The sequence below is a fragment of the Lissotriton helveticus genome, chromosome 8 (genome assembly GCF_964261635.1).
Source record: "Lissotriton helveticus chromosome 8, aLisHel1.1, whole genome shotgun sequence".
Taxonomy (NCBI): Eukaryota; Metazoa; Chordata; class Amphibia; order Caudata; family Salamandridae; genus Lissotriton; species Lissotriton helveticus.
Window position 1 is genome coordinate 981,589,116 of NC_136069.1, and position 27,308 is coordinate 981,616,423.

The 27,308-nt window shown below is 41.2% G+C and overlaps 1 protein-coding gene across 7 annotated transcripts in view; it reads left to right on the forward strand.

The window, feature by feature from the left end:
• The window catches only part of DMD (dystrophin), a 6,826,337-nt gene that overhangs the window by 539,324 nt on the left and 6,259,705 nt on the right, over positions 1-27,308 (forward strand). For all 7 annotated transcript variants that reach the window (XM_078657819.1, XM_078657824.1, XM_078657821.1 and 4 more), the window contains exon 4: positions 13,597-13,674. In XM_078657819.1, the coding sequence (XP_078513945.1) occupies positions 13,597-13,674 (78 nt within the window). The remainder of the gene's footprint in view (positions 1-13,596; positions 13,675-27,308) is intronic.

Here is a 27,308-nt window from a genome sequence, read left to right on the forward strand (position 1 = left end):
ATCAATTAAAGTTCTTTGTTAAAAAAAAACTTTTTTTTTTTAAATTCTATATAAATATCCCTTAAGTTTTCGCTCTTCGTTTTTCAAGTTCTGCTACTTGAAAGTTAGATGCTAATTAACACCTCCATGTTGACATCTGTTCCTCACGATGTGACACGATATACTGAATTACCCGATTGTTTATTTTTGATCACCAAAACGGCCGTCGCGTCGTCTTCACGCTTGTTTTGGAAGTCAATAGCGCTTGTTTTCTAAGCGTGCTCTGCGTGACTCTTGCAGTTTTCTATTGGCAATCGAGCACACTGAAAACTTTGCTGACTCGCGATGTGTGCACGTCACAGCTCGCCTCCGCTCGCGCACTCTCCAACTGTCACCGCAAATATATTAAAGTTAATTTACTGTGTTTTACTCACAGTTGTTTCAGCAGCGCGGTTATTAGTTGGGAGACTGGTCCGTTTGCGCAATTCTTCCTTTTTTTTTTCTTTAGTTTCACTGCAACACTTCGGGTTTTCTTTCCTAAGAAGGCACGCCGGAATTCGTCAGCTACGCTACTCTCTCTTAATGACTCGGCCAGATCGTCGCCAGAAAATGTAGTAAGTAGGTCCACACCAGAATTATATATATATTGGTGAACAACAGCAACAATGGTAACGGTTAATAGGAGCGCACAGCAATGTATAGGTAAAGTAGTTAGTTTCAAAATAGTATGTAAGATAGGTGCTCAGGAAGAGGAGGGAGATTGGTTACCACAACCTCCGAAGCAACCAATGGTCAAATATTCAGATGTTCCTCCGAGCACTCAACAAATATTGTCTTTATAAAGTATTCATTTGAATACTTTATAAAGACAATATTTGTTGAGTGCTCGGAGGAACATCTGAATATATATATTGGTACATTTATTAAGTATGAGCAGAGTAGATATCGCAGCTGTCCCTCTGGCCAGTCAACAGCAACTGACAGAAGGTAGAACGATCAGAGCATACATAGAAATGTAGAATGCAAGGTGTTGAGTGCTCCACATTCCTAAGCAGACATAGAAGATTACTACAAGAAGGAGATCAGAAATCTCCTCCAGGTCAACATGATTGAGCCTTCAAAAGGCCCCACCCCATGGGTGTTCCTGATAGTTGTCGTGCTGAAAAGGGCAAAAAGGGTGATGTGCAGATCTGTATCGATATGCGTTTGCTGAATACAGCAATCAAGTGGGCCAGCCACACAGGCCCACACATTGCTGACATGATCATCTAATTAAACAGCGCAAAACATTTCGCCAACCTTGACCTATATAAAGGGTACCATCAGAAAACGGTAGAGGAACATAGTTGATACATCACAACCTTCTCCACACATCTGGGTCTTTCCCGATACAAGTAAGATGATTTCCATCATCTTATTGGCAGTGCAAATCTTCCAATATCAGCTGAGTCATCCAGTTGGTGCCAAACACATTCAACTACAGTCACGAAATGTTGGTATTTGGAACACAGAACACAGTGCAGCAATGGGCAAGGCCCCTCACCCACTCAAAGACAGAGGGCTCCCGCTTAATACAGAGAAATGTGAGTTCCATAAGAACAAACTGAAGTTCTTCAGGCATATTCTCAGAGCAAAGAATGATGCTCAATCCAGACAAAGTAATGGTCCTCACCACTGCCAGCCCACCACAAGTTGTCAACATGCTTCGATCCATCCTGTGGATGGCGTTACTGTGCCAGATATATACAGGGCAATGCCACCATCAGCGCTCCACTGTGCCTCCTCACAAGACAAAAAGTAGACTTCCTGTCATCACTGGAGTGTGACCAAAGTTTCCCCCCAAAAAAAACAACAATTGAGAAGGCGACTGCCATGCCCAAAACTGGACATTGAGGTGACTACAGAAGCCAGCCCAGTCGGAATGGGGGCTATTATAGCACAACACACCGGAGTACCAGAAGGCCAGCGACTAATGGTAGCCTTCGACAGCAGGATTCTCTCAGACACCAAGAGAACGTATTCTCAACTGGAGAAAGAGAGCCTAGCGGTTGTCTAAGCTTGCAAACATTTCTACATATTCTTATATTGCAAATCGTTCACCATTGTAACTGATCACCAGGCACTCTTCATGATTTATGGGTATCCCCTAGCAAAAATGACACTCAGGATTGAAGCATGGGGTAAACGCCTCCTGGAATGACTATGTCATAGTCGAAAATCCTGGCAGAGAACAAAACCCTGCTGACTACTTTTCAAGACAAAGATGTGACAGACAAAACAGCACAGGCCCGTGGCTGAGGAATACCTCCACTTTCTAGTCAACATGAACATATGCCGTGCCTCCTTGTTCTAAAGATAGTTATCTCCACCAAGAAGACATACATCTTATGCCAGACAAGCATCTCAAAGAGACACATAAGTGGAACCACAGCAGAGGCTTGTGTGGTGCCTTGGAGGAGATCCAGACCTTATAGGATGAGGTCAAGGAGGAGCTAGCAGTGAAACAAGAGGGGTTCATAATGAGGGGGTCGAGAATCTTAATCACCAAGAGCCTATGCAAATAAGTTACTGAACTAGCACAAGAAAGGCATCAGGGAATGGATGCCACCAAGAGAGCTTTGTGTGAAAGACTGTGGTTCCTGAAGCTAGATGCCATGGTACAGGCTGAATGACGAGCATGCCACGTGCATGTGCCTGTCATTGGCATTGAAAAAGCTGGCACTAGAGATGTCAGAACTTTCTGATGCTGCGTGGTATCGAGTGGCGGTCAATTTCTTGAGCCTGCTCATGACCGGCAAATACCTACTCATGGTGATAGATGAATACTCCCGGTTCCCACTGGTCAAAATAATCTCATCGACTGGGGCTGCAAAGGTAATCCGCACCTTGGAGAGCATCTTTGCGACATGAGGACTCCTGAAAATGCAGAAGTCTGACAGCAGACCTACATTCAACAGTAGTGTTTCCGGACATGGCAAGTCTCTTGGTAATGGAACACCGCCAGATGACGCTGCTGTGGCCCCATGCCAAGGGTGTGGTTAAACAATTTACTGGCACCCTCAAGAAGGCTGTACAGAGAGGTACAGAAAAAGCCTAGCACTTGAAAAAGCACAGTGCAGGTCCTACGATCATACAGAACCTTCCTTTACTCGACAACGGGTGAGAGACCAGCCACCATAATGTTTGGGAGATCCATCTGTACAAAACATCTGTAATGGACAGCAACTTGTCCCAGACAAAATCAAGATCACAGACAACGAGAAGAAGGAAAAGATTAAATTAAATGCTGACACCAACCGGCAAGTGGACACAATAGTCCCCGGGATTGCTGAATGGGTGGTGGTCAGAACTCAACAGTGGAGAAATTCGGATACTGCATATGTTATCGAACCACTTCTGATGAAAAGTAACACAGTTAGTGCAACACGCCCGGGAAATCCAACTCATGGAATGCATCACACTTTAAGACAACCACTCTCCCTCACAGAGGAAGCAACCTGCAGCAGAAACACCACAAATCCTGAGGTGCTGACAGGCCCCTCTAGTGGACTGAGGGTGAAGGATGTTTTCCTATTGAAGAAGAGCATTCGTTTGGACCACTACATGATGTAGCCTCGAAGGCTTCTCGAGAGAAGGACTGGGTACATGTTTAAAATTGGGGGACAGTCTGACTAGTACAGGCAGACTCTAAGACCTAGTACGGGTGGGAGAATACAGAAGTAACCTATCCCAGCCATGGATGAGAAAAAGGTAGAGCTGAGACATACAAGTGTAGAGCGAGGAGCACATCGGATGTTCCCAAAGTATCTGAATAAAGTTAATAACCCCCGCTCGGTGTTGTGTCTTCATTTCATGCAGACACACCCACTACACAACAACTACAATCATACATACACATCAATTCACCACTTAAACCATTAGCCTCTGGGCAAGTCACACAGCCTGCTCTACAAAGCTGAAAGAGTCAGTAGTGCAGAGTAGGTGTAGGTGCCTCACTTTTCTGGGCCCCGGTGCAACTGCATTGGCTGCACCTCTGATTGCGACGCCCTTGCCATCTCCTCAAAAGTAAAAACATTGCAAAACTTCTCAATTAAGAATTAGTGAGTTCAGGACCTCTCACAAGTGCAGCAAATTTAGAGGTAGAATAATGTGCCTGGTAAAAGGACAGTTCGCAAGAAACGTTCCTAATTATAGATGGTTTAGTTGTAGAGACACTTAAGAAAATTTTTCCCTGGACCATACTCGGTAAAGATGTAAAGGCAATGTTTGATGCACTGTCATGTTCAGTGTCTGTTGCTCTTCTAACTCATGGAATGTTAGCTCCTTTGCCTGAAAACAACTACAGCTTTTGCTGTCGTAATAAAGTGCTTCTGTGGAGTATTCTAAATGTATGTGTCTATAGTTAATTAAATGGAAACCCACTCTGTTTTAAAATAAGTTTCAATTCTTCTTTCCAAGTGCATCTTTCACCTTAGAATTACTTCGAGAAATTCATTATTTTCAGAAATAAATGAACTGCACTTCCCACCTGCTACCGTTTCATCAACAGCAAACTGATAGTAATTGAAAGAGATGGGAGAGCTCTGGTTGAGCACCTTAATAAGACATTTTATATTCAATCTATCATTTTAGTATGCACCCTGTTATATAAATCTTTCACGATCTGATTTTATTATGGGACACATTTAAGGGCATTTGGGCTTGCTAATGAATATTTGTACTTTCAAAACAGATGTAGTGAAATTCAATACAGCCTGACTGATATCATTATGGTGTGCGTTTATTTCTGCTTCAATGTGTTTCTTTGCTTCGCAAGTATTATTATATGCATGGCCTGGGAAAGATCCATATTTCTTCCTTTTGATACAGAATTTGGGACATGTGCTTGGAGAGTTTATGTCAGATCAAGCCTGTTCCTACTTAAAAATACTCAGCGTGTGCCAGGCTGCATTAACCGGGCAGTGCCATATTAGTGAGATGAGCGTACTTTTAACCCGTTGGCTGCGGCGGTAATTCCGCCGCAGCGCTAGGGGGGACGGGGGCTCGTGATGGAACCACTCCGTCACGAGCCTCGGGCGCGCTGTGGTTGTGACGGAGGGGTTCCGTCACGGCCCTGCCTGCTCAATGGAACGCTCAGCACAGGCGTGAAATCGAGTGGTTCCGTCACCAGCACCCAACGGGTTAAGGGCCTTATTCCAGGTGGCAACGAGAAACCCTCCTGATTATTTGACCTTTTTTCCATGGAGAAACAAGGGGGCATAAATAAAGAAACTGGTGAAGTAGGTGTTAAGCCAAACTTGATAACCCCGCGCCCCAACAGTTTCAAAATGCAGGGATGCACTGTATTCACAAGAATGTGGCGCACCCCTGCGTTACCCCTCGTGCTGGCGCTTAAAAAGCTGCCTAGCCCCAACACAGGCACCCTAGCACCATTTTGCTAGGGTGTCTGCCCTGCAAGGGCAATTGTTTGTGTGGAACAGTAATAAGTGTTGTAACCTTGGCTCTTAGGATGGAGAAATATTTCCATCTAATAAAAGTGTTCTGTTTCTCAGTACAAAACGTGATCAGTACTCAGAAGAAAAATCATATCTGGAACAAAGCTATGGGAGAATTTGTCATATTTAGTGACTTCACTATGGACTGCAAGTTTGATGTAAATTGTGACTTCAGCTTGCCCAGCCCTGTAAAAATACATTTGGTACTGTACCAAACACTCTAACTTCATCCACAAGATCCTGAAACTACTAAAGATACTTAGCCGCAACAATAATTTTCTTTAATAGCCCACGGAACACATTTCTGTTATTATTATTAATAGCACTCAAGTATTTTTTACTTGCCTTCACAGCTGAATTTCAGCTGAGAATATTTATAAAAGGAATCAGTGTTCAACGCTACTCTGATATTTGCTCATATGAATCAATTAAGCTTTGTTCGATCATTAGAGAATGATTAGAAAAGCACACAACAGATATGTATACGTTGAGAACAAAAATGTCACAGAATACAAATTATAGAAGAAATTAATTCAAAAGCCCCCCCATGCGTTAAACACTATGGGCGGATGGGTTACTCTGCTACAACGGTGACGAATATCTCGTCCGCCTAAATATAAATCCCATTACTTGCTATGGGATTTATATGTCACTGGACGGGATATCTGTCAATGAAGTGACAGAGTAAATTGTCCGTCAAGATCTAAATCAGGCCCTAAATCCAGATAGGGCCCGACACCAAGGGTTGAGCATAACGCAAGGTGTTCAATATTTGATATCTTATTTAATTCTGCCTCTTCCCTTTCCTCTTTCTTCTGGGCTAAAAAGTTCGTTTATAGACATCCCTTTTCTTTGACATTTAATGCCCTGGGATTGGAGAAGATTGATGGTTTACCCAGTTTCCGTATTGTTTGTTGGATATTGGAGAGCCATGGAATCCAACACCCGTGGTCACAAGACGGACAATCTTACAAAACCTAACTGTGAAAGATAGCCTATAAGTTGTACCAGATCGAACACCATAACTCCAGTGGAGGAAGATTGATATAGTCTTCCACATAAGCAAGACCCAGCACTTCTTCAATTGCATATGCTGGGCTGCTAGCTCGGAGGCCCAAAATACACATGCAGGGCCTATTTTACTCTGTCTGCAGTGCCCTTACATTCTTGTATTCCCACATTCTTGAGCTGTAAGTTAAAAATAGATAAACACTTTCTCTTATACACTTCTAAAAGTGAACTAACAGATTTTCTTCTGATTGCAGAAACCCGCAGCATTAAAAAATGTCAGTATCCTTTTTAACAGGTACAGTGCCCAGCTTCCCTGAAAGTAAAATGTTACATCCAGATAGAGAAACTGGTAAGTTGTAGCTATGGGCTTGCCCTGTAAAGTCTAGCAGTGGGACTTGAGATTTCAAGGCCCACATATGCGCTTATGTATTTACACCATGGCAATGAAAATAAATGTGTCCCCCTAGCAAATATTCACAACTATATTACCACAATGAAAGGACCATTTTCCATGTTCTTAACAAGAGCATAACAAAATTTACAGGAGAAAAAAAGAGTTTACTGTTAACTCACAGTTTGCAAATTTCAATTCTGATGCATTTATTTAAGAATCCAGTTTGCTAATAGGTATGATGCATAACATATAAATCTCTTTCTCTCAAGGATATATACATATTACCTAGTGACAGTCTGCTTTTCATAGAAAGAGCATTTTTTAGTTGGCTAATAACTTTGGCCCCATTTGACTAAACCTCACAAAACTTTCCCCAAAAAAGTCTAGCCCCCTCACCTCCCTCCTGGACTGTTTGAGGGTGACGCGCCAACCAGAGACTGAGAAAAAGAGGGGGCCCCAAAATGCAAAATCCCCATGCATTTTCCATAAACTTCTTTAGACAAATGCCAACACATAGTATTTGTACTCCTTCATCCTTGTTTCCTGCAATGGAACTTTCTAGGTGCCTGAGCAATAAAAGGAGTTGGGTACAACTGCAATTTAACAATCACAGTGTAACTCATTTGGCCACACAGTAAATCTCTGACTCGGAAGATGAGATTAACCATGGATTTGATGCAAATTCAAAGCCAGGGTGATATACAGCAGTCTCAGGAATATATTGTAAAAAGACAGGATTACTACAGGCAGGCCAAAACTATGAATTAATTTTAACCTTAGCAACATAAAACATACAAGAAATTCAGTAATAGTGATACCTGATATTGAAAAAAGGATTTTATGATCAGTATGTGATTTGCTGTCCTCTTGCCTGTCATGCATGAGGAAAATCTGAATCACCTAACCTAAAACTACCCAAAATAATACCAGATGAGGAGACCCTAATTAATCCATTAAATGAGAGAAAGGTGTCAGCATAGCAGAACCTCTGTAAAAGTTCTCTAAAGGAAAATAATATTGTATAGCATGAAGCGATGCAACAGAGATGTTGCAAAGAGGTCTGTACCTCTCAAAGTTTGAAGGGAATCTGACCAAACCGCAATGCTGATTTACTCATTTAAACCCACAAAGAACATTTGAGAACTCATGTCATGTGTTCCACAACTCATCGACCTTCTCACAGTGAAATGTTGGCAACTACACTTAGACTCCTTTCTTCTGATCCCCACACACTAAACGTACTTGCATTCCTTTAGATCTTAGACACAACATGGACCATCTTCCTCCCTTCGCTCATTAGCTTACCTCGCCGATAAAACTCCTTTCGAGCCTCACTATCTCTGCTGCACAATGATCCTTTCTTTAACCATGAGCTTGTGCAAGTGCACCTGCAGAGGAGAGAAAAACACAACCCAGGCAAACTTTCTCATTGGAAATGAAAACATTGCATCCAAATGCTGAAGGTCTTTAGTTTACTTAACATGTTAAATGCATGATTAAGGATATATACACAGTTGCAATATAAATGTGGAGTACACTTCAATAAATAACTGAGTTTGTACGAGTTAATCATCATTATTCAAACTATACAAATGCAGATGTACATATCACTATTCAAACTATACAAATGCAGATGTACATATAGGAACTGCCATTCGCTGTGACTGTATGAAAACATTAGTTATGCACACACATATATGTCGAGATTAAACACTGAATGCACTTTCTGTACTGTTAATGCACCACATCACATTAATATTGTTACATCACATGCGTACATGTGGGCATGTGTAAAAATGTATATGTATATAGGTGGGCTGGTCAAACAAGAAAGGATGGAGAAAAAAATGATGCTGCTCCACAAGGCTTTACCAAAAACTGCTAAATGAAATTACAATGAATTCGGCAGGAAGCTGCATCTGTGTCTGCAGATTGTGCTTTTTGTGATTCGGTGTAACTTGGTTCAGTAGGTTTTGAGAAGTTTAAGGGGAAAAGAACTAACCTCACTTCAATCACCTAATCTCCCTGCTGGACAGCACTGTAAATATCTTGGGCAGGGTGATTTTGGATAAACTGGAGGACTGGGCATTGGCGTCTCTAGCACTCTCAGATGTTCAATTCAGCTGACCTGGCCTAGGATCTCTTGAGCAATCCTGGAATACGTCCTTCATCATCCAAAAGTATACCAAGGTGTAGGAAGGTAGGATCCTTCTGCATATGTACCCCCACTTTTTGCCTCGTGCTAGGCCGGTTTTTGACTAGACTGACTGGGATCCTGCTGAACAGGACCCCAGTCTATCTGCTTTCTCCCTACATTGTTGTGTTCAGTACTTGGGTACATCCCAGATTGGATACTGGGTTACCCTTGTCAGTCCCTACTAAATCACCATAAGGGTTGTCTGGACTGGTGCAAAGTGCCCACTTACATTAGTGGACATCATATACCAGGCCAGCTTCTCACAACATGTAAAAAAAGCTTTGTTTCCTTCTTGCTTTTATGTACCTAACATCTGCTTTCCATACCGTAGATCATGCTAAATTGGTCTATTACGGCTGAGTTAGGGATTGAAAGTGCTATCATCAACTTGCTCACTAGGCTCATGTGAACACCACAGCTAAGGTACGATTTAGTAGGGAACGGCAGCTTATAGATGATTTTCCCTCTGTAGCAGGAGTAAGACAAGCTTGCATTTGCCCCCCTCTCTCTTTTTAATTTACATAAATGGTCTGGAGGCTCATCTGTGTGGTGTGGGGAGGGACTTGTCGAAATTTCCCTCATGAAATGCCCCTTTTTTACTCTATGCAGATGATGCTGTACTCATAGCCAGAAATGCTAATGTGCTTCAAATTGTACTTGATGCTTTTAATAGTTAAATGGAAATGTGGGACTAAAGACAAATCAGAACAACTCATTTATAAGGAAATGTGCCCCAAAGTTAGCCAAAACAAATAAAACTTTTTTTAGGGGGTACTGAAATTTTAAAACTTCACATTTTATATATTTAGGAGTCCTAGTGGATGTTGATTTTAATGGAAATTTTCCGTTCAATATCAGAGCTCTTCAACTTAGATTTTCTAAAAGACTCAGGCGTAAGCCAATAGAAGAACTGTTGTATGTGTTCAAAAGTAAATGTCTCTCTATTGTTTCGTTTGGTGCTTGTGTTTGGGGTATTTCCAATAGTAAACCCCCCTAAATAACTGAGAACAAATTTTTAAGAAGGCTTCTGGCTGTTCAACAATTGACTCCTGTCTCATTTTGTCACAAAGAATTGGGCTTAACTAATTTGGAATATTAATTAAAACTGCAGCCACTGTTACTTTGGCTTAAAATTCGGAAAAATCCCAAACCCCATTTCCTTATGCAAATTTTAAGTGACTGTTTGGCCCTATACAATTCTTTAGAAATTATCTGGATGAAATATATTAAACCTAGTTTTATTAAGGTGGGTGTCCCAGAATATGTTTCTAGTCCAGAATGCCTTGGAGGGGTCTCATCTAGCTGAATTAAAGGAATTTGTTATAAATATAGAGATTTGGCCCAGGGATTGAATAGAAGCACTACAGTCAGGGAAATCCACTGACCTTTTTCCCTTCAGTCGGTACCTTACCTACAGATAATTCTCAATGAAAGGCAACGCTTTTTGCTGACAAGGCTTCACCTTCATAATTTACATTTCTTGGTAGCTTTCTTTGAAGAGGGCACTTGGTTTTCTTCTTTTCCTCCATGCCCCTCTGATGGATTTGCACAACACTGCACCAAGCACTTTATTCTATTTTGTTCTTTTTACACTGTACAGGAAGACAGTTTCTTCACCCTTTGTTTTTTTTAACAATTGGTACGAGTTCTTATGAACATGCCCTGGGGTACCTTTATGAATTGGGCACCCCAGAAATCTTATATGCTGCTTTGAATTATATTATAAGCACCTTAAGATTCATAACACGTATTGATTCTTTAATTTAATGTGTTATTGTAAATGCGTATTGTTTGGTGTAATATTTACGAGAAGCTCATAATGTTCTGCATGAATGTTGTAAAGTTTCTCTATTTTTATTCCCAAATATTTTATTTCTGGTATAGTGTCGATATGAAGGTATTTTATATGTGAAAAGTTTTGTATCTGTACTTTTATGGTTTTATGTAAAAAAATAAATGTATATTTAGGCAGTTGTGTCCGCAAGATTCTCGAGAGACTCTCGCTGGAGTGTCAATTTATAAACAGAGCGTTCCAATTGGCCCTGTGAGTTTTATTTCCCTTGGCCCTTCTCACTCCTGTGGGAGTTAGACTCCCACAAGGAGAGATTGACTGCCAGCAACATGAGAACAATGATGATGGAAGTCATTAAAGGCCCCCTGGACTTAGTCCCCTGTTGAGAAAATATAAATAAACAAGATATATGGGACAGGGTAGGGATACTCTGACCCCTAGGCCCTATGGGGGGGGGACCCAGAGAGAACCTCTCGAGCCACAAAATAAATAAAAAGGGATTGAAAAATAAAAATGGCGGCAAGGCTGCATTTATGCACTGAAAGCCCTGGGGAACCCACTCCAGGGCTATATTCATAATGGGGAGGGGGCTGTATGGCCCTCCTCCCTGAGCCTCCAGAGGCCCCAGGGAGCCCACCCCATTGTTAGTAGAGAGGAGGGTGCATAGCCTCCCTCCCTCAGCCATCAGAAGCCCTGAGTAACCCACCCTCTGGGCCAAACATATTATGTATGGTGAGGTGGGACACCTGGCCCTATCACCGAGCCAGCAGGGGCGCCCAAAGAGTCCACCCCCAGGTTCAAACCGAATCTCTGTGAGGAGGAAGATAGCTGGGTAGGTGAATGTCGATAACAACATTAGCTTTTTGGACTAAGGAAAACACAGAAATTCACCAGTTATAGTTAGCAGCACTTACACCACTGCCATGAACTACACATGACCTTACATGACATCTCTCATGACCTGTTCTATGACATCACTCGTGACATCTCAAATGACATAATTGATGACATCACTGACATCACTTTTTAGTCCTCTGCACAGCACATGTAATTGTCTTCGATGATGTTTTTAATTTGGGGGGATTCATAGAGAGGGAGCTGAAGGATTGGTCAGTCTTGCGGACCGTCTCCAAATCTCTGTGAGTGTGAAGAGGAGTCCATGGTGTACTGTTTCATGTTCGCTATTTACCATGACCTATTGCTTTCAGTTGCAATGTCTCTCTACTGCAACGTTTGATTGTCCCTGTGCCCCCTCCTAATGTGCCTCCCTGTTACTCATTTACTAGGGCCTCCCAATGCCTCCATTTTCCTAGAACACCAACCCCTTGTCCTTAAATTTTTTTGTTGACACATTTCTCTAATTCTCCTCTTCCATATGTAACATTTTTTCAGCCAGTCCCTCATCTCTCTATACCTGCACAGCTGCCCACCTTTATTGCCTATAGACCCTCTTCACTGAATCTGCCCACTTTGTAAAATGTGAATTATAGTGTTGTACAAATATTACACAGGATACGTTATATTAAGGAAACTGCACAGGTCAGAGGAAGGCCAGACCTTTTTTTTGCACATGGCACTTTATGCCCTGGGAATTTGAACAGCACAAAAGAGGTATACTATACATTTGTCACTGGCCAGGGCAAAAATACTGAGCTTAGTAAACCCTCAGCGAGGGCTTATGTAATGTTAAAGTTTGAGCCACGTATGGAACCATACCTTAGTGCACTTTCTAGCGCCCATAATAGATTTTTAATTTTGCGCTTTAGATTTAACCAACTTCACCATCTTTTAGCCTCACCAGCGGAATTTTTTTTCCTCATCCCAAAGAGACCCCTGTGGCTGCGATACTGGATTTCCACAGGACACGCTCCATTCTGCTTTACTCTGTAAATTATTCTCAGTGCCAAGAAAATGATTCCTCTGGCCCTTACTTAAGAACTTGAAGTTTAGACTGGCAAAAGTGGCACTGTTGCATTTACAGTTGCTACCAAACCCCATACCCTCCTTGTTGTGATTAGTTTTTTTGCAGGAAGTTTACAGATTTAGGTTACCAAGAATTGATTTAACCCTATTGCTTTGTAATTATGATGTTAATATTAGCGGGATGGGGGTACCTAACCATAGATTTGTGGGGTTCTTAGTATCTTGCTTTGTCTTAACCCGTTGTGTACTTTTACCTGCTTGTATTGCTTTTTATGACTGTTTTATTGTATCTTTTTATGGATGTGTTGTCATCCAAATAAAGAAAGAATAATTATTAAATATTACACTGTAATAAAACATTTTAGCCGGTAAGGTATCATTTTGTGGATTCCTGATAGACATAAAAGGAATATACTTCAGTCATAAATGTAGGTTTAAAGATATATATGGCTTTGCAATCAAGTCCCACACTGTTTTTTTCATAAGTGCATTTTTCCATGCACTAATATGTTCCCTCTCTCCCTCTCTCTCTCTCTCTCTTTCTCTTTCCTCTGTTTTGTCAATGGGCTTTTTGTGGTCCATGAATAATACTCTATATGTATTTCTACCCATATAATCATCATCGTTTGTATTCACCACCTTTGCATTCACGCAGTATCAAAAGGTCCTACATATTGATTGATACATATGGAAGGCATGTTTATTGATGTGTTTACACATTACATTATTGTTTGAAACAGATGGGAAGGTATAGGTATGGTTGTCTTTATTATAGCTAATACAAGTTATTTTCTTTTTCTTACAGGGGAAAGAAAGGGGTTCCACCAGAGTTCATGCTCTGAACAATGTCAACAAAGCACTACAGGTCTTGCAGAGAAATAATGTAAGTAATCACAAGGGTGAGGTCAGAACCTTCTGCAGACAGTGTACTGAATGTTTTAAGGCAGAGCTCAAACCCTGTTAGCAGAATGCAAGCTTCAAAGGCCAGTTATAAATCAAAGAATCGCTATTAATGTGACTCAGCCTTACCCAGGGGCTGTGTTTCAAAACAATCTGTTTGTGCCAAATGTAATTCAGATTCTGCGAAATCTATGGCCAGTGCGCTGTCGAACATGCTCAAGTAATAAATTAATCTTTTTTGTGCAATGCTCCTGGAAGGTAGGTCAACAACTATAAATTCTGTGTTTAAAGTTCACCATAAATCTATACAAGCGTGAAGAAGAGAGGAACTGTTATAGCAGGTCAGCAGTCTAGAAAAGAGATCATGCCAGATGTCAAAGATGTAGGGACTGCACTTTCCCTTGATCTTAACTTTCTCCAATTTGTTTGGGAATTAAAATCTGGTTAACTGCATCTCCATAGCTTGCACTTTGTGTTCTGGGTCATTTTTATTCAGATTAATAAGGGAAGCCAGCCTTCATCCAGCACTGCCTACATTATATAGGGGCCTAATCACAATATGCATTTTGTAGTATGGAAGGTAGCACTACAGAAGTAATACTCATGTAGTAGAAAATGCTATTCACAAACCTATGGCCAGAGACCTCAACCCTTCTGTGTGAAGTTCTCCACCACAGTGGTGGAGATCGGGGCACAGTTAAGTATATGTTGCCGTAGTAAATGTGAGAGGAACAAGTGGGATTAGCAGCAAAATGGGGAATACTTACTCCTAAATGAAAGGGGCTTTAGGAAATGTAAGAAGGAAATTATGTGAGGACATGCTAATATGAACGCCAATCCACAAAAGAGAAATACCACTGCTATTCACAAAATAGCCTTCTATCTATTTACCACAGCCCTATACAGCATTAAAGCAGGTGTAAATATGCTCCATCCCACCCTCGGAGTAAGTCAAGTACTATACATAGTCACAGGCACTGCAGTACATTTCCACAGAAAACAATGAAGACAGGGAAATACAAAAAAAATAAATCCAAACAAGCTAATGTTAATAAAGTAAATTTTTCGAAGTTTTATACAATTTGAATTTGAAAATAATTGTTTAAACCTAATTATTTATAAATGATATTAATGTATTTTACATATTTTAATATATGTTGATTACTTAATACCCATTTAGATCAATGAGTTAATGCGCTGCAATGTCTTATTTTATTAGTTCTAGGGTAGCATTAAATGTTTTATATTAATTTGTATTTAATATTATGTATTATTTTGATAGTAAACTTAATATTTATCACTGTAGGTTCCCATGTGTAACTCTCCACAGTGGCTGTAGTGATCTACCATTACATGTGTAAAGTTACTAGTAGTAAGCTTACACTGGTAAATCCTATTGTAAGAGATGTCTATACCGATTTAAAGGTGTGGAGACATGTAAGTCTATACTTAGGGACAAATCTACACTTCGAAACGACGAGTAGCCAAAAGTGTCGAGTTACACTTAGGTGTGGCACAGCCAAATGGAAAATTATTTTTAAAGTACATAAAAAAGTGATGAATGGAATGCTTGAATTCATCTCAGCAACTGCTAATTACCATGGCCTCATCTTAGTCCATCGTTATTTTGCACACCATTCCACCTCAGTTTGGGACAAGCCATATGCAATGCAATGCATTCTTGACCCTGCTCTAATGGGAACAGCCCAGCCCGAAGTGCCAAGCCTTTCCTCCCTGAACCTGAATACAAGCAACCGAAGACCGTTTTCGTCTCTTCACTGTACACAGGACAGGAAGCAGTTAGCGTTACATGCTGCCTGGGCTGTGTTTTTGTAGAAAAGTAGAGCACAATGCAGTCTGTTTCTCACCCTTGCAACATGGCAGGTGGGAGAAAACAATACTCTGGCTTACTCTCTGGCAGAGAAGTGTGCCAGGCAGGGAAAGGGTGTGAAGCCATCTTGACTGAGTGGACTTTGCCTCCTGCATGACTCTCTAAAAATGTAATGGGTGTCCTAGTATAAAAAGTAAAACATGACAGCGAGTACTTTTTTGTTTACAAAACAAATTGATATTTACAACAGTCTGAAGCGTTATCAAAAAGAGCCCTGTAGACTATAGAGTCAGCTATACCATGGATCATCCTTTAAGCCACAGCAGCTTGCTTCAAATGTGCATAAAATAAATTCTGGCTGGTTCGTATAGGAGCACAGTAGCACCACAAGGAGAGTTTCCAACATGGTGGATGAGGATCAGGCCCAGCTACAAGGAACTAAGCCATTCAGCACATTTGGTTACTCTATGACTTCCAGATGCTTGAAAGAGTGACTTGGGCAGACTTTCAACCCTACAAATAACTCTCTTGTAGTTAAGACTTTTCTTTCATGTTTATGGGGTTTCTTTCTTGTCCTGTGGATAATTTTACAGCTCTTGTAAAAATGGAAGACAGACGTTTACACTGTATACTAACAAACATTGAAATATGTTTGACAATAACAGTAATAGTAGTAAATCATTGCACATATTAAGAATGTCATTGCAAGGTAGAACAACCCTGAAATGCCTAATATTGATTGCACCATATAATTCTGTTTTTAATTGTTGTGGTGAAACCTTGAACAAGCCAGTAGGCTTGACTGTTGTTAACTGTACCCACTATGTTAGGCACATGGGGAGCATTATGTTTTCAGGATTCAGAGCTTGCTGGTGTGCACAGTGTAAGAGGTGCCTCTACACAGGGGATACAACACACATTTCTGGGTTTACAGTGATCTGTGACACCATTTTGTAGTGTGAACCCCCTGTTGGTTGGAGCAGTAGTTTTAGTGTGTCACCATAGACCTTTCAACCTGCCAGCCTTTATATATGCAGAATTTAGTAGCATGTGTAAAAAAAGTAGTTTTAATTTTTTTAAGAAACACTGACTGTACGGTGATTTTTAATGCTGTTTGTTTTGTTGCTCAGTCTCTAGCCCACAGTACTTCCCCTGAGTAACCCCTTGACTGCTCAGCTGGCCACTCGGAGAGATTAATAGTCGTTAAAATAGTACTTGGGTCCCACGTAAGGGCTCTTCAGTATCACGGTTCCAGGATGCCATTGGCAACACAATTGGTGAATGACCCGAGTTATTGCAATTGGGGTCCTGGGGCTATTTCCATGCACTCCTAACAGACGTCATTTTTGTGTTGCTTTTCCTTTTGATGGCCTTCTAATTGTTGAATCTCAATAATGTCACATATGTGCCATATATGAAATGTTGAAAGACCAAGCTGAAATTATATAACCAGTTTCAAAGAAAAGAGCAAAACAAATATATAAAATGTATCATCTATATATATAAAAAAATTAACGAATCTGAAACCTATAGTACTTTTCATAAAGGTAATAGTATAATGCTAGAATATCATGTATTAAATATTATGTTATGAAATATCATAAACAGAACAGAAAATAGAAAAATTTAATATTTTCACACCAAATGCAATGCTCCTGACCTCACCCATGATGTGACAGGTGCAAAAAGCAATGTCATCAATTATTTATCAGATCAGATAATATATCCCATTACCATTAATAGTATCAATGAGATGCCTGGGAATGAAGTTTAATTTATTGGTTTAAGTATGTCCAATCATTTAAACGTGTGCTTTTGGGTGTTATTTACTCTTATAAATATTGCGAGATCATAAGCATTACATGAGTACAAGTTATGATCTGCATAGCTGTTGTGCGAGCTATGGTTTAAAGAGCTAATCATAACTGGCATGTTTCACTAGTTTTTCGATTTTCTACATAGCTGTAACTGTATTCTAGCTGTGCTATTTTAAGTGAATTTTGGAGGATTTTTAAACACACCTTAAAGGCTTTGGCAAGACCCGGCACCCAACCTACCAAATGTGGCCAACACCCCTGCTCATGGTCTTTGGCCAAGCACTACAGCAGTTGACCACAAGAGCTAGCCACAGGCCAGGCCCTATGCCAAAACGACTGTGGTATCAAACCACAGCTCTAAACATCTTTTTGCTCTGTGCAGAAAAGGTTACCTGCAGTGCGTGGACAAAGACAAGGCCCTGCCACCAACCCCCACGGGAAACATATTTTTATTTCCTCTATGGGTTTCATTATACTTTCAAAAATGCACTTATTAATATGAATATGCATTTACTTCTTATTATTATTTGCGTTAACAGTATTATTTTCCCCCCATGTTTTTGCGGGGGTCTGCAAACTACGATTCAGTTTCATGAACCTTTATATAGACTTTTGGGTCCACAAATCCGGGCTCGGGTTTGATACATACAGCAACTTCATCTATATGTTTTGTTGCTTTTAATTTGAGCCCAGAATGACCATTTGTGGCGCCTATCCTAACACATGAGATCAGGAGATGCTCTCCCTTCCCCCTTATTGCTCTATTCATTTTGTTTTACGCAACGTGTACAGTGACACCTGCATTTTGCAATGGCAGCCATTTGGTTTCATGGACCCGGCTTTTGGTACGGGGACCTGAAAAGCAAAATTCTCCCATGTCCAGTGAGTGACCTTTATTTTTTAAATGTGGTTCCCATAATTGTCCTTTGACAGGAATTCGAGCTCAGATTTTGAACTAACAAATTAGTTTTAACTCTTCAAAACCCAACAAACACCTATTTGATTCTAATTCCACAACAAGTACTTAACTGATTTACAGCAAAGCAAGCAAATGCACACCTCCAGTAAAGTTCTAGTTTCTTGTTGAATTTGATATAATTCTGTTCAGCATTTGATTTTTTTTCCCGTATGATGAGAAACAATTCCTATGAACTTTAAAATAGAAAATGCAGTTGTTTGCGACACCCTTCCCCCACTTCCCCTCGTCCTGGTTGGATAGGAGTAGATCTTGCCACGCAAAACCTAAACCAGATGAACTCGTTTGGCATAAGATTTGTACAGATTTTTCAAATGCCTTCAATGTTTTTAGCAATAATAAAAGTCTTTTCATCCGTAAACTTTGACCTAACCAGTCTCTCAAAATCTAAAAAAGACAATAATCAACATAAAAAAGCAAATGGTTATTTTGCGAGCAAACCACAAATTTGAATAAAAGAGCTTGTCACCGTTACCTCCTAGGATGTGCAAGGGCCCCTGCAGTGGGTTGGGTCCAGGACCTGTCCTTCCCCTCTCCATATGGCCATCGGACTTGCACAACAGATTCAATGTACAGTTGATATGGTGACAAGGTTGATAAGGAGGACAAAGTTTGATTCTAATAATAGAACAACAAATCCAGCTAGTTCTTCTCCCAGGACTCATCTCCAACTTCCAATCCATGTCACAGTGTTGAAAGTGTTCAAATAGAAGTACAAAATTATAGCCCAATAAATGTTTGTATGCACACTTAACCCCAGTCTAATAAGACTCTCAAAAATAGGCACCTCTGTAGTGGTTTTCATAGCTGTTGCTGGGGTTGTATAGCATAGTGAGTCTATTGTGGTCTGTAATCTGAATTCCTAGAAAATTCGAGTCCTACAGGATGTTATGTTTGAGCATGGTCAGCAGACAAGGGGCCTCTTTCTCAAACTCACTACTGTACTAAAAAAAGTACTACAAACTGCAATTCACAAACTATGTTAGAAGTTTTGGAAACTCCACACTCCTTACAAATAAGTATAGGGAGTGCAGGGTCGTAGAACTCTGCAGGTGGGTTGTGAATACCAAAAATTCAGATGCAGCCGCTGCAGGTAAGAGCTGTGGAGCGGTGGAGCGAGATTTCGAGTGACGACAACGAGGGAAAATGAAATAACTAACATATTTTCCCTTGTGGACGTTTCTCGAAATTGCCCCCCACCCCACCGCTCTTACCTGCAGTGGCTGCGAAAATTTGTAAACTTACTATAAATTGTAAATTTACCTTTGAGAATTAGGCTTTAAATCATCATCATCAGATTTTAGAGAAGGAGTGTTATCCACAGAGGCCCATGTGCTCACATCGTTTGCCCACCATATTTCACTTTCAGTGAATGCTGACTTCCTATTGATGGAAATTCTACATTTGGCCAACAACAAGTCACGATATATAAACTTGTTTCGCCTTCTTGGGTTTCATGTAGAAGAGTCAGTCAATATATTAGTTAATTAATATCATAAAGAACAATTGCAAGAAATAAGGAAAACAAGACAGCACAATTACTCACACAATTTACATTGCATCATATTCCATTGATCCATTAAATAATTGTGTAAAGTAAAAAAATCCACTCCCCCACGTAGACCTTCCTGGCATTATAAAACCCAGAACAAAAACATAGTAAGAACAACAAAGCTTCATAAAAAAGCACAAATTACTAAAGGGATCGGAATAGAAGACGGCAATAACCCAACTAAGGCAATCCTCTAGCAACCTGCCCCTTCTAAGATGATAAACTGACATATTTTAAGCCGCAAAATGTCACACAGTAATAGAGAAAGGCCTTAATGGACAGGGTAGAGGATGGCAATAATCCAGTTAAAGATGTAATCCTCTAGCAACTCGTTCCATTCTAGATGGTACACACGCATTCCACATTTTTAAGGAAACTGCCAATACAAAGGTGCAGGCTGAGTCTTACAAGAACCATAAAAAAGCAGTCAAAAGGGTCAACATATATAAAAAAAATTGCACGATTGAAGCACAATCTGAGTGAAAACCATGTGGGAAAATAACTAGTTTAAGACATTCTAGCAACAACGTTCGGGGCTGAGCTGCTGTCAAAAAGCCATAAATATAAATAGCATTTTGCAGTTTCAGGGAGTAGCTCGTCCATGAAATGTCCATGTTGGGTAGTACCTGATTTAAACATAAATAGGGTATTACATGGAGGCTAAACTATTGCAATTAAAATTGGCAAACATCCATCCAGCACCAGCAACAAAGGATTGTCATAACAATGAAGGCTGCCATATAAGCGAAACCAGATCAAACACGTTGTTGGAACAGAAAGCATAAACAGTGAAAAGCAGCCAACCAGCACCAGTAAAAGAGGACTGTCAGAAAGATAAAGGCTGTCATATGGGGAAACCACATTAAAAAGCAGTGATAAGACACGGAGCATAAAAACAGAACACCGATCAAAAAAGGGCAGCTGTAATAACCCAATTAAGGAAGATAGGGGAACTAAGCCAAAGCAATTGAGTCATTCAATATATGGTCTTATAATTCTAACAACCTCGCCCTGTGAACCTGTGCGATGACGTCTGCAATCTCAATGTTGAAGTGGTTGAAGAATTCTACTATTGTGAATTGTCAGCATGAGGTTCCATGGATTTAACAACTTGATGAGCGCTTGCCTGAAGCTTCGAACTCCCAGGGCGAATAGTTCTTTGCAATGGAGTGCCCTCTCACAAGTTAATAAGTACGGACAAATGCATCATGTTTCCTCAGTAACTTTGCATAGCCGCCATGTTTTGTTCACAGGATTGCCAGTTTACAACCATTTTGAGGTATGATCTAGGGTTGGGAATGACCCAAATTGCAGTGCCATACATTTTTTTTATTTGTAGAGAATAACAGGCCCCAAGCACGTGTGCTCCAGCATGTTTGTGTAAGAATTTAGCACCAACTACCCGTGGGCCCGTTTTGCAAGTTTCCCTTAGTCCTCTAATTTACTTAGCTTCTGAATGCATGTGTTCACTGCTTTTTAAACACAGCCTGGCTTGTTGGCAACAGCAATAGCTCCCAAGGCCTAAGTTTTCAATGGATGCTTTTAGGTATTTTTAAAAACGTGAGTCTCCTCTCTACATATTTATTTTAGTCCAAAACACTGTGTTCCAAAATTTCATTTGTGGCATTCTGAATCTTATGGCAGGATTTTAAATAAGCATTGGCATAGCCAATATGTGTCGCCTTTGGGACCTTATAAGTGTGTAGCCATGCAACACTCGATGTTCTTGCACCAAGGATATTGTGCTGGATACCTAAACACTTATAAGGTCCCAAAGGCGAGACCAATTAGCTATGCCAATGCTTGTTTTTTTTTTCAGGCGACAGGGAAAACGGCACAGAGGGCGCTGGCTGGCAGGGGAAACCAGGCTCAGACTGCTCAGGTGGCAGTGGGGGGGACAGCACAAGGTCTTGGTGGCGAGGGGGAAATACTAAGGGGTATTGGTGGCGGACGGGAAATACTACGGGGTCTTGGTGGCGGACGGGAAATACTAAGGGGTCTTGGTGGCGAGGGGGAAATGCTATGGGGTCTTGGTGGCGCGGGGGAAATACTACAGGGTATTGGTGGTGGAGGGAGGCTCTCTACCCTCACTGGCATACCCAAAAACAACCCTGAATAAACAATCCAAAATCCTCCTTAAACTCCATAACATGGAACAACATATAGCTATTCTAAGCCTCAACACTGCTGCACCCTTGCAGAACATCCTTTCTTAACAGAATCAGCAGTTCAAATGGTTCATGTTCATTTATCAAACTAAAGTGAGCAAACTTAAATCTTATGCCACAATCATGCTAGTTTTAGCCAAGTTTGGGCAGACTAGCATTCACATGATAAGTAGAGTACAATATGCTCTTAGCTGCAAAAATGAAAGATACAACACACACCTAAGCAACTTGATGATAATACAGGGCACCGAATACCCTCACTATGACCCTTCAAAGACCTAATGAGGTCACTTAAGCAGCACCTAAAAAGTACCCATCTTGGACAATACACTCAATTCTTATCACTCCCACTCCCCATTCTTATTAACAAACAGATCCTCTGTTAACTACTTCTCCACATGAAGATGAACCACAGAACAACTCTCTCAGCAACCAATCTTCTCCACTCATATCTATTGCCAAAATAGCCAGTCCGGTCCACTTAACCCTTTTTACTACATCACTATTCAAAATGTTTCTTATTTTATAATTTGCCAACGCATGTTTACAATGCATACAATTGCTAGTTTTCATTTACAACACCCTAGACCAGTGTTTCCCAAACTGTGGTCCGCGGACCCCCAGGGGTCCGTGACACATTCCCAGGGGGTCCGTAGGCAACAGTTTTAAAAGCACAGAAAAGTTTCTTGTATAATTAGCAGCTGTCCAGCAACAACAAAAGTGTCAAGAGAATGCCAGTGATTAATGTACCTGCTGGAGAGTGAGGAGAGTTTTGTTCAGTGGCAGCTTTGATTTAACTAATGTGGCACAGAGGGTTAATGTGCCTACTGCAAAGAACTTGTAACATGTATCTTAACCCCTTCCACGCTGATGACGAGCTGGGCTCGTCATGGCGTAGCCTCCTCGCACGCTGATGACGAGCCCAGCTCGTCACGTAAAGTGCGCTTTAAAAAATCTCAGCGTACGAGCGGAATTCCGCCCGCACGCATGCGGTTAAAAAGCAGTATTTTATGTGCCTAGGTTTGTGGTTACTGCTTTTGTCACAGTGATTCTTTTGTTACTGTGCACTTCATAAGTGACAATCGTAATCTCGCAGAGAGACCTATAAACTGTCATCAAAGAGCTGCTTGCAAACTGCATGGTACCAGTTAGTAACTTATATTTTGTCCCAGTTATTCATTATCCTGATGCTGCTAAAAAGATATATTTGGGTGGAAATACATTTTTAATGTTAAAGTCAATGCTAGCCACTGTGTTATGTTCTGAATCCTGAGTTTGTGCTTTTCCAGACCAAGCACTCTTTAAACATTTTATATACACACTGGTTTACATGTATGATTCAATGTCTCTATATGTGTGTGATGTAAAGTGCTCTGACATCCTACAATGGTATGAGAGATGCTATAAAACAAATGAAATACATGTCACAGAGCGGCTATTACTTCAATATAAAATACTAAGGGCCAGATGTACGATCTGTTTTAATATTCGCGAACGGGTTCGCGAACCCGTTTGCGCATGCAAAAACCTATTGGTCCATGTACATAGCCTATTTCACAAGTCGCAATTTGTTTGCGACTCTCTAAATAGGTTTTGCAACTTGCTATTTGGAAGGGGCATTCCCTTCCAATTAGCGAGTCTCAAAACCATGTACAAATGTTTTGCGGTCGCAAAACAGTCTTAATTACCACCTACTTCAAGTAGATGGTAATGTATTCGCAAATGGGAAGGGGTCCCCAAGGGACCCCTTCGCCTCTGCAAATGCATGCAAAATTATTTTTTAAGGGCAGGCACTGGTCCCAGGGACCTCTGCCTGCCCTTAGAAAATGAAACGAAAACGTTTCATTTTCTTTTTTTTTTAAATTGCATGGTAAACAGGCTGCGTTTTTTTTTTTAAACTGCTTTATTTAAAAACAGTCCGAGGGATGGTGGCCTGCAGCGCCCAGCAGGCCACCATCGCTGGGAGGGCTGACATTCCCAATGGGCTCGCAAATTGCGAGAGGCTCATTAATATTAATGGACCTCGCAATTTGCGACCCCATTGGGAATCCCAAACAGTGTTAAACACACTGTTGTACATTTCATTTAGCAACTCGCAATTTGCCACTCGCAATGTGTCGCCAATTGCGAGGCGCTAAATGAAATGGTCGTACATCTGGCCCCAAAATCCTTAGTACTTTGAGTATTTGTTTTTTGTGCACACGTGTCTATTTTTTTCGAATTACTGTTTTAATGTTTGAAATTTAACTCATACAAATTGCTTGGGGGTCCCCGGCTTCCAGTGGTGACTCACTGGGGGTCCTCAGGAGTCAAAAGTTTGGGAACCACTGCCCTACACTGTCGCCCTAAAGTTTCAATCACCATCAGCGGTTGTAGTCTCCTGTGGAACTGATGTGTATATTACTATCATTTTCCTTTTTTTTCAGTTTAAGAAATGTTTATTTTGTTTTAAGAACATACAAGATAATTATAACAAGTCATATAAATCAGTCAAATAGAGCAATAAAGATGATATAGAATGACTATGAATATTAAATCAATTATGAGTGAGGGGGGGAAGGGAGAAAGGAAGGTAGAAAAGAAAGATAGAAAAGAAAGATAGAAGTAGGAAGATAGGAGAAGGAAAAGGGAGAAAGAAAGAGAAGAAGAGAAGAGGATACAATAATTAAACGGAGGAAAGAGAAGATAAATAGTTAGATAGGGGAAGCCAGAGAAGATCAGATTTAATTTTCAAGGGTACAGAAGAAGAAGAGGAGGCAATGGCAATTCGATGTTCATCACATATGAAATTCCTTTTTTTTAAACCACTCACACAAAGGCTTCTGCCTTCACTCCCCGACTGCTCTGTATCTCGACTGTCCCTTTACTTACTCTTTACCTAGTCTGACACTTCCACAAGGTGAAATAAAAGGAGCATAGAAAACTGGTAAAAAAAGTTGGAATAAATATATTTGGACCGGTATAATAAGAGACAGAAGCTGTGTTAGCAATTCCACGCCCCACCACTGACTGAGCTGCCGGCAGAGACTTCCGTAATACCAAAAAGCCTACGACCAATATTGCATGGTGTTTCCCAAAGAAAGTGGAGTGTAAATTGAATAGGTTCGCGACACTGTGAGGAATGTATGAGTCATGGATTACATACAGGAGAAGGGTGTTAGGGTGGAAATTGAATGGAAGTGGTGTGCTATAAAGTATTAAATATGTTTCTACAGCATCTTTGTCTTGAAAGTATCCCTAAAAGCACAGATGGATGTTGTGAACAATCAGTTACCGACATACAGTAAGCCAGACAGGGGCTACGGCCAGCTGTGAATTCTTCCCACACATTGTTTCAAAAAGCATGAAATAACGCACAACAGACCATGATACGTGTAACTGTACCACCTTCCCCAACTCTGTATCCTTAGCTTGACTGTGCCATAGCAGTCAAAAACAAGTGGGAGGGGTGGGGGGAGTACAGCTGAGATCAGGGACATGCAGCTTTTACCTTGCAGGAGCGAGCGCACTAATTGGTAACACATGGCGCCGCTTGCTCTCACAAGGGAATTGCCAAACGTGCACGCGTTGCCATTGAAGGCAATGAAACGCGTGCACGTTTTTGAGCGAAAAACCAAACCGATTTCAAAAGGTCTCTTCCCTTTGCAGCGTAGACGAGACCTAAAAAGCACCCCTCCTAATCAGGGTTTGTTTTGCCAAAGGAAGTTCAAGCCTTATTTGTGCTGGCGATCTCTGCAGGTTGAATATATATTTGAACAACATCAGGAGGTTCTCCAGGAGTTTAGTCATCCAGCCCGAGCACCAGTTCACTACCAGAAGATATTGTAGGTAAGGATTCCAATGAGTGACCTCACAGGGCTCACACTCTTAAACACCTTGGAGGCTAGTGCGCTAGGCATCTTCAGAGTGCAGAAACATCTTAAAGTGCACATACGCTTCGCCTCGCTGGCTGTCTTATTAGCTAAAAGGAGCATAGCCATGCATTGGCGATCCCCCGCGGGCCCTCCACTTGCGGCTTGGGTGGGAGCTGTACACAAATGGGCGGCCGCAGAGGAGGAGGTACTGCGCGAAGAAGAGGTCAAGAGGATACGCAAACACCCCATCTCCATGGAGTGGGCTCTACTACTGCACCGCTTCAAGCAATCATCACACAGCGAAGAGTCGGCTAACGGCACACCCAGGCCAATGGCCCCCAACCCACTAATGCAAGTCACCACTGCAAACACTTGACTCTCACCACTGGCGCGTTCGTAATGCTGCCAGCAGCACCCCGTACCTTATCACGCTAAGCGATCTGGCTCTGGTACCGCTTCCACGGAACCTGTCCCCACGGAGCAACAGAACACCGCTGTGATGCTTAGTGAGACTCACAAAACCCAGACCTGCACCCGACACCTATGCCTAGTAGCTCCATGCACCTGTCCCCAGTTCTTACACCCCTGTTCTATACGGCATTCACACTGTTCCCAATACCACCGTTGACAAGAGACCTACTTATCAGCTTCACATATCACTAACGGTATAATTGACTATAACAGACGAAGTATGTTTCCCGAATGTATGTCTTGTATTATGTACTGTCATGGTAAAATGATGAAATACCAATAAAAATATGTTTAAAAAAAAAACTACTGCTAAAAGTGGATACAAAGAGTGGCTCATAATCTTTGAAAAGGGCTCTAATTGCAGAGTTCAGAACCGCAACTTTTCCATTGATCTTTTCCTTCTGTGGGCAAAGGAAGCCTGTAAATCCAGCTTGAATCCTAGATAGTTTTAGGAGGCTACTTCTATAGGCATTCCATTAAGCAACCACTTGCCGTGTTTGGTGATACGCTCCCAGAGTGTGATCACTCTGGTCCTGTTGAGGTCAATTTCAAGGACGTTGCCTGCTGTGTATTCTTTGAGCTTGTTAATTAATCTTTGCAGATCCACTCATGTTTTGCTAATCAGCAGTAGGCCATCTGCTTAAAGTAGTGTGATATGCATCGGCCTACCAAGCTGAGGGCGTGTGAGGTCACTTTGTCAAGGTCAGTTGAGAGGTCAGAGATGTACACATTGAACATGAGTGGTGCTAGCCCATACCAATGTTTCATCCCCAATAATGTTGGCACTTCGTCCACAGATGTCTTCCATCCCCTATTTTTTATCAATTTCCATTTCTTGGTATATAGCATTGTGATGGGCTTCATTAAGTTTTATGGGATGCCCCAGCTTCCTAATTTTGCTTACAGCTTTAAATGCGGTACAAGGTCATAGGCCACCTTGAAGTCAAT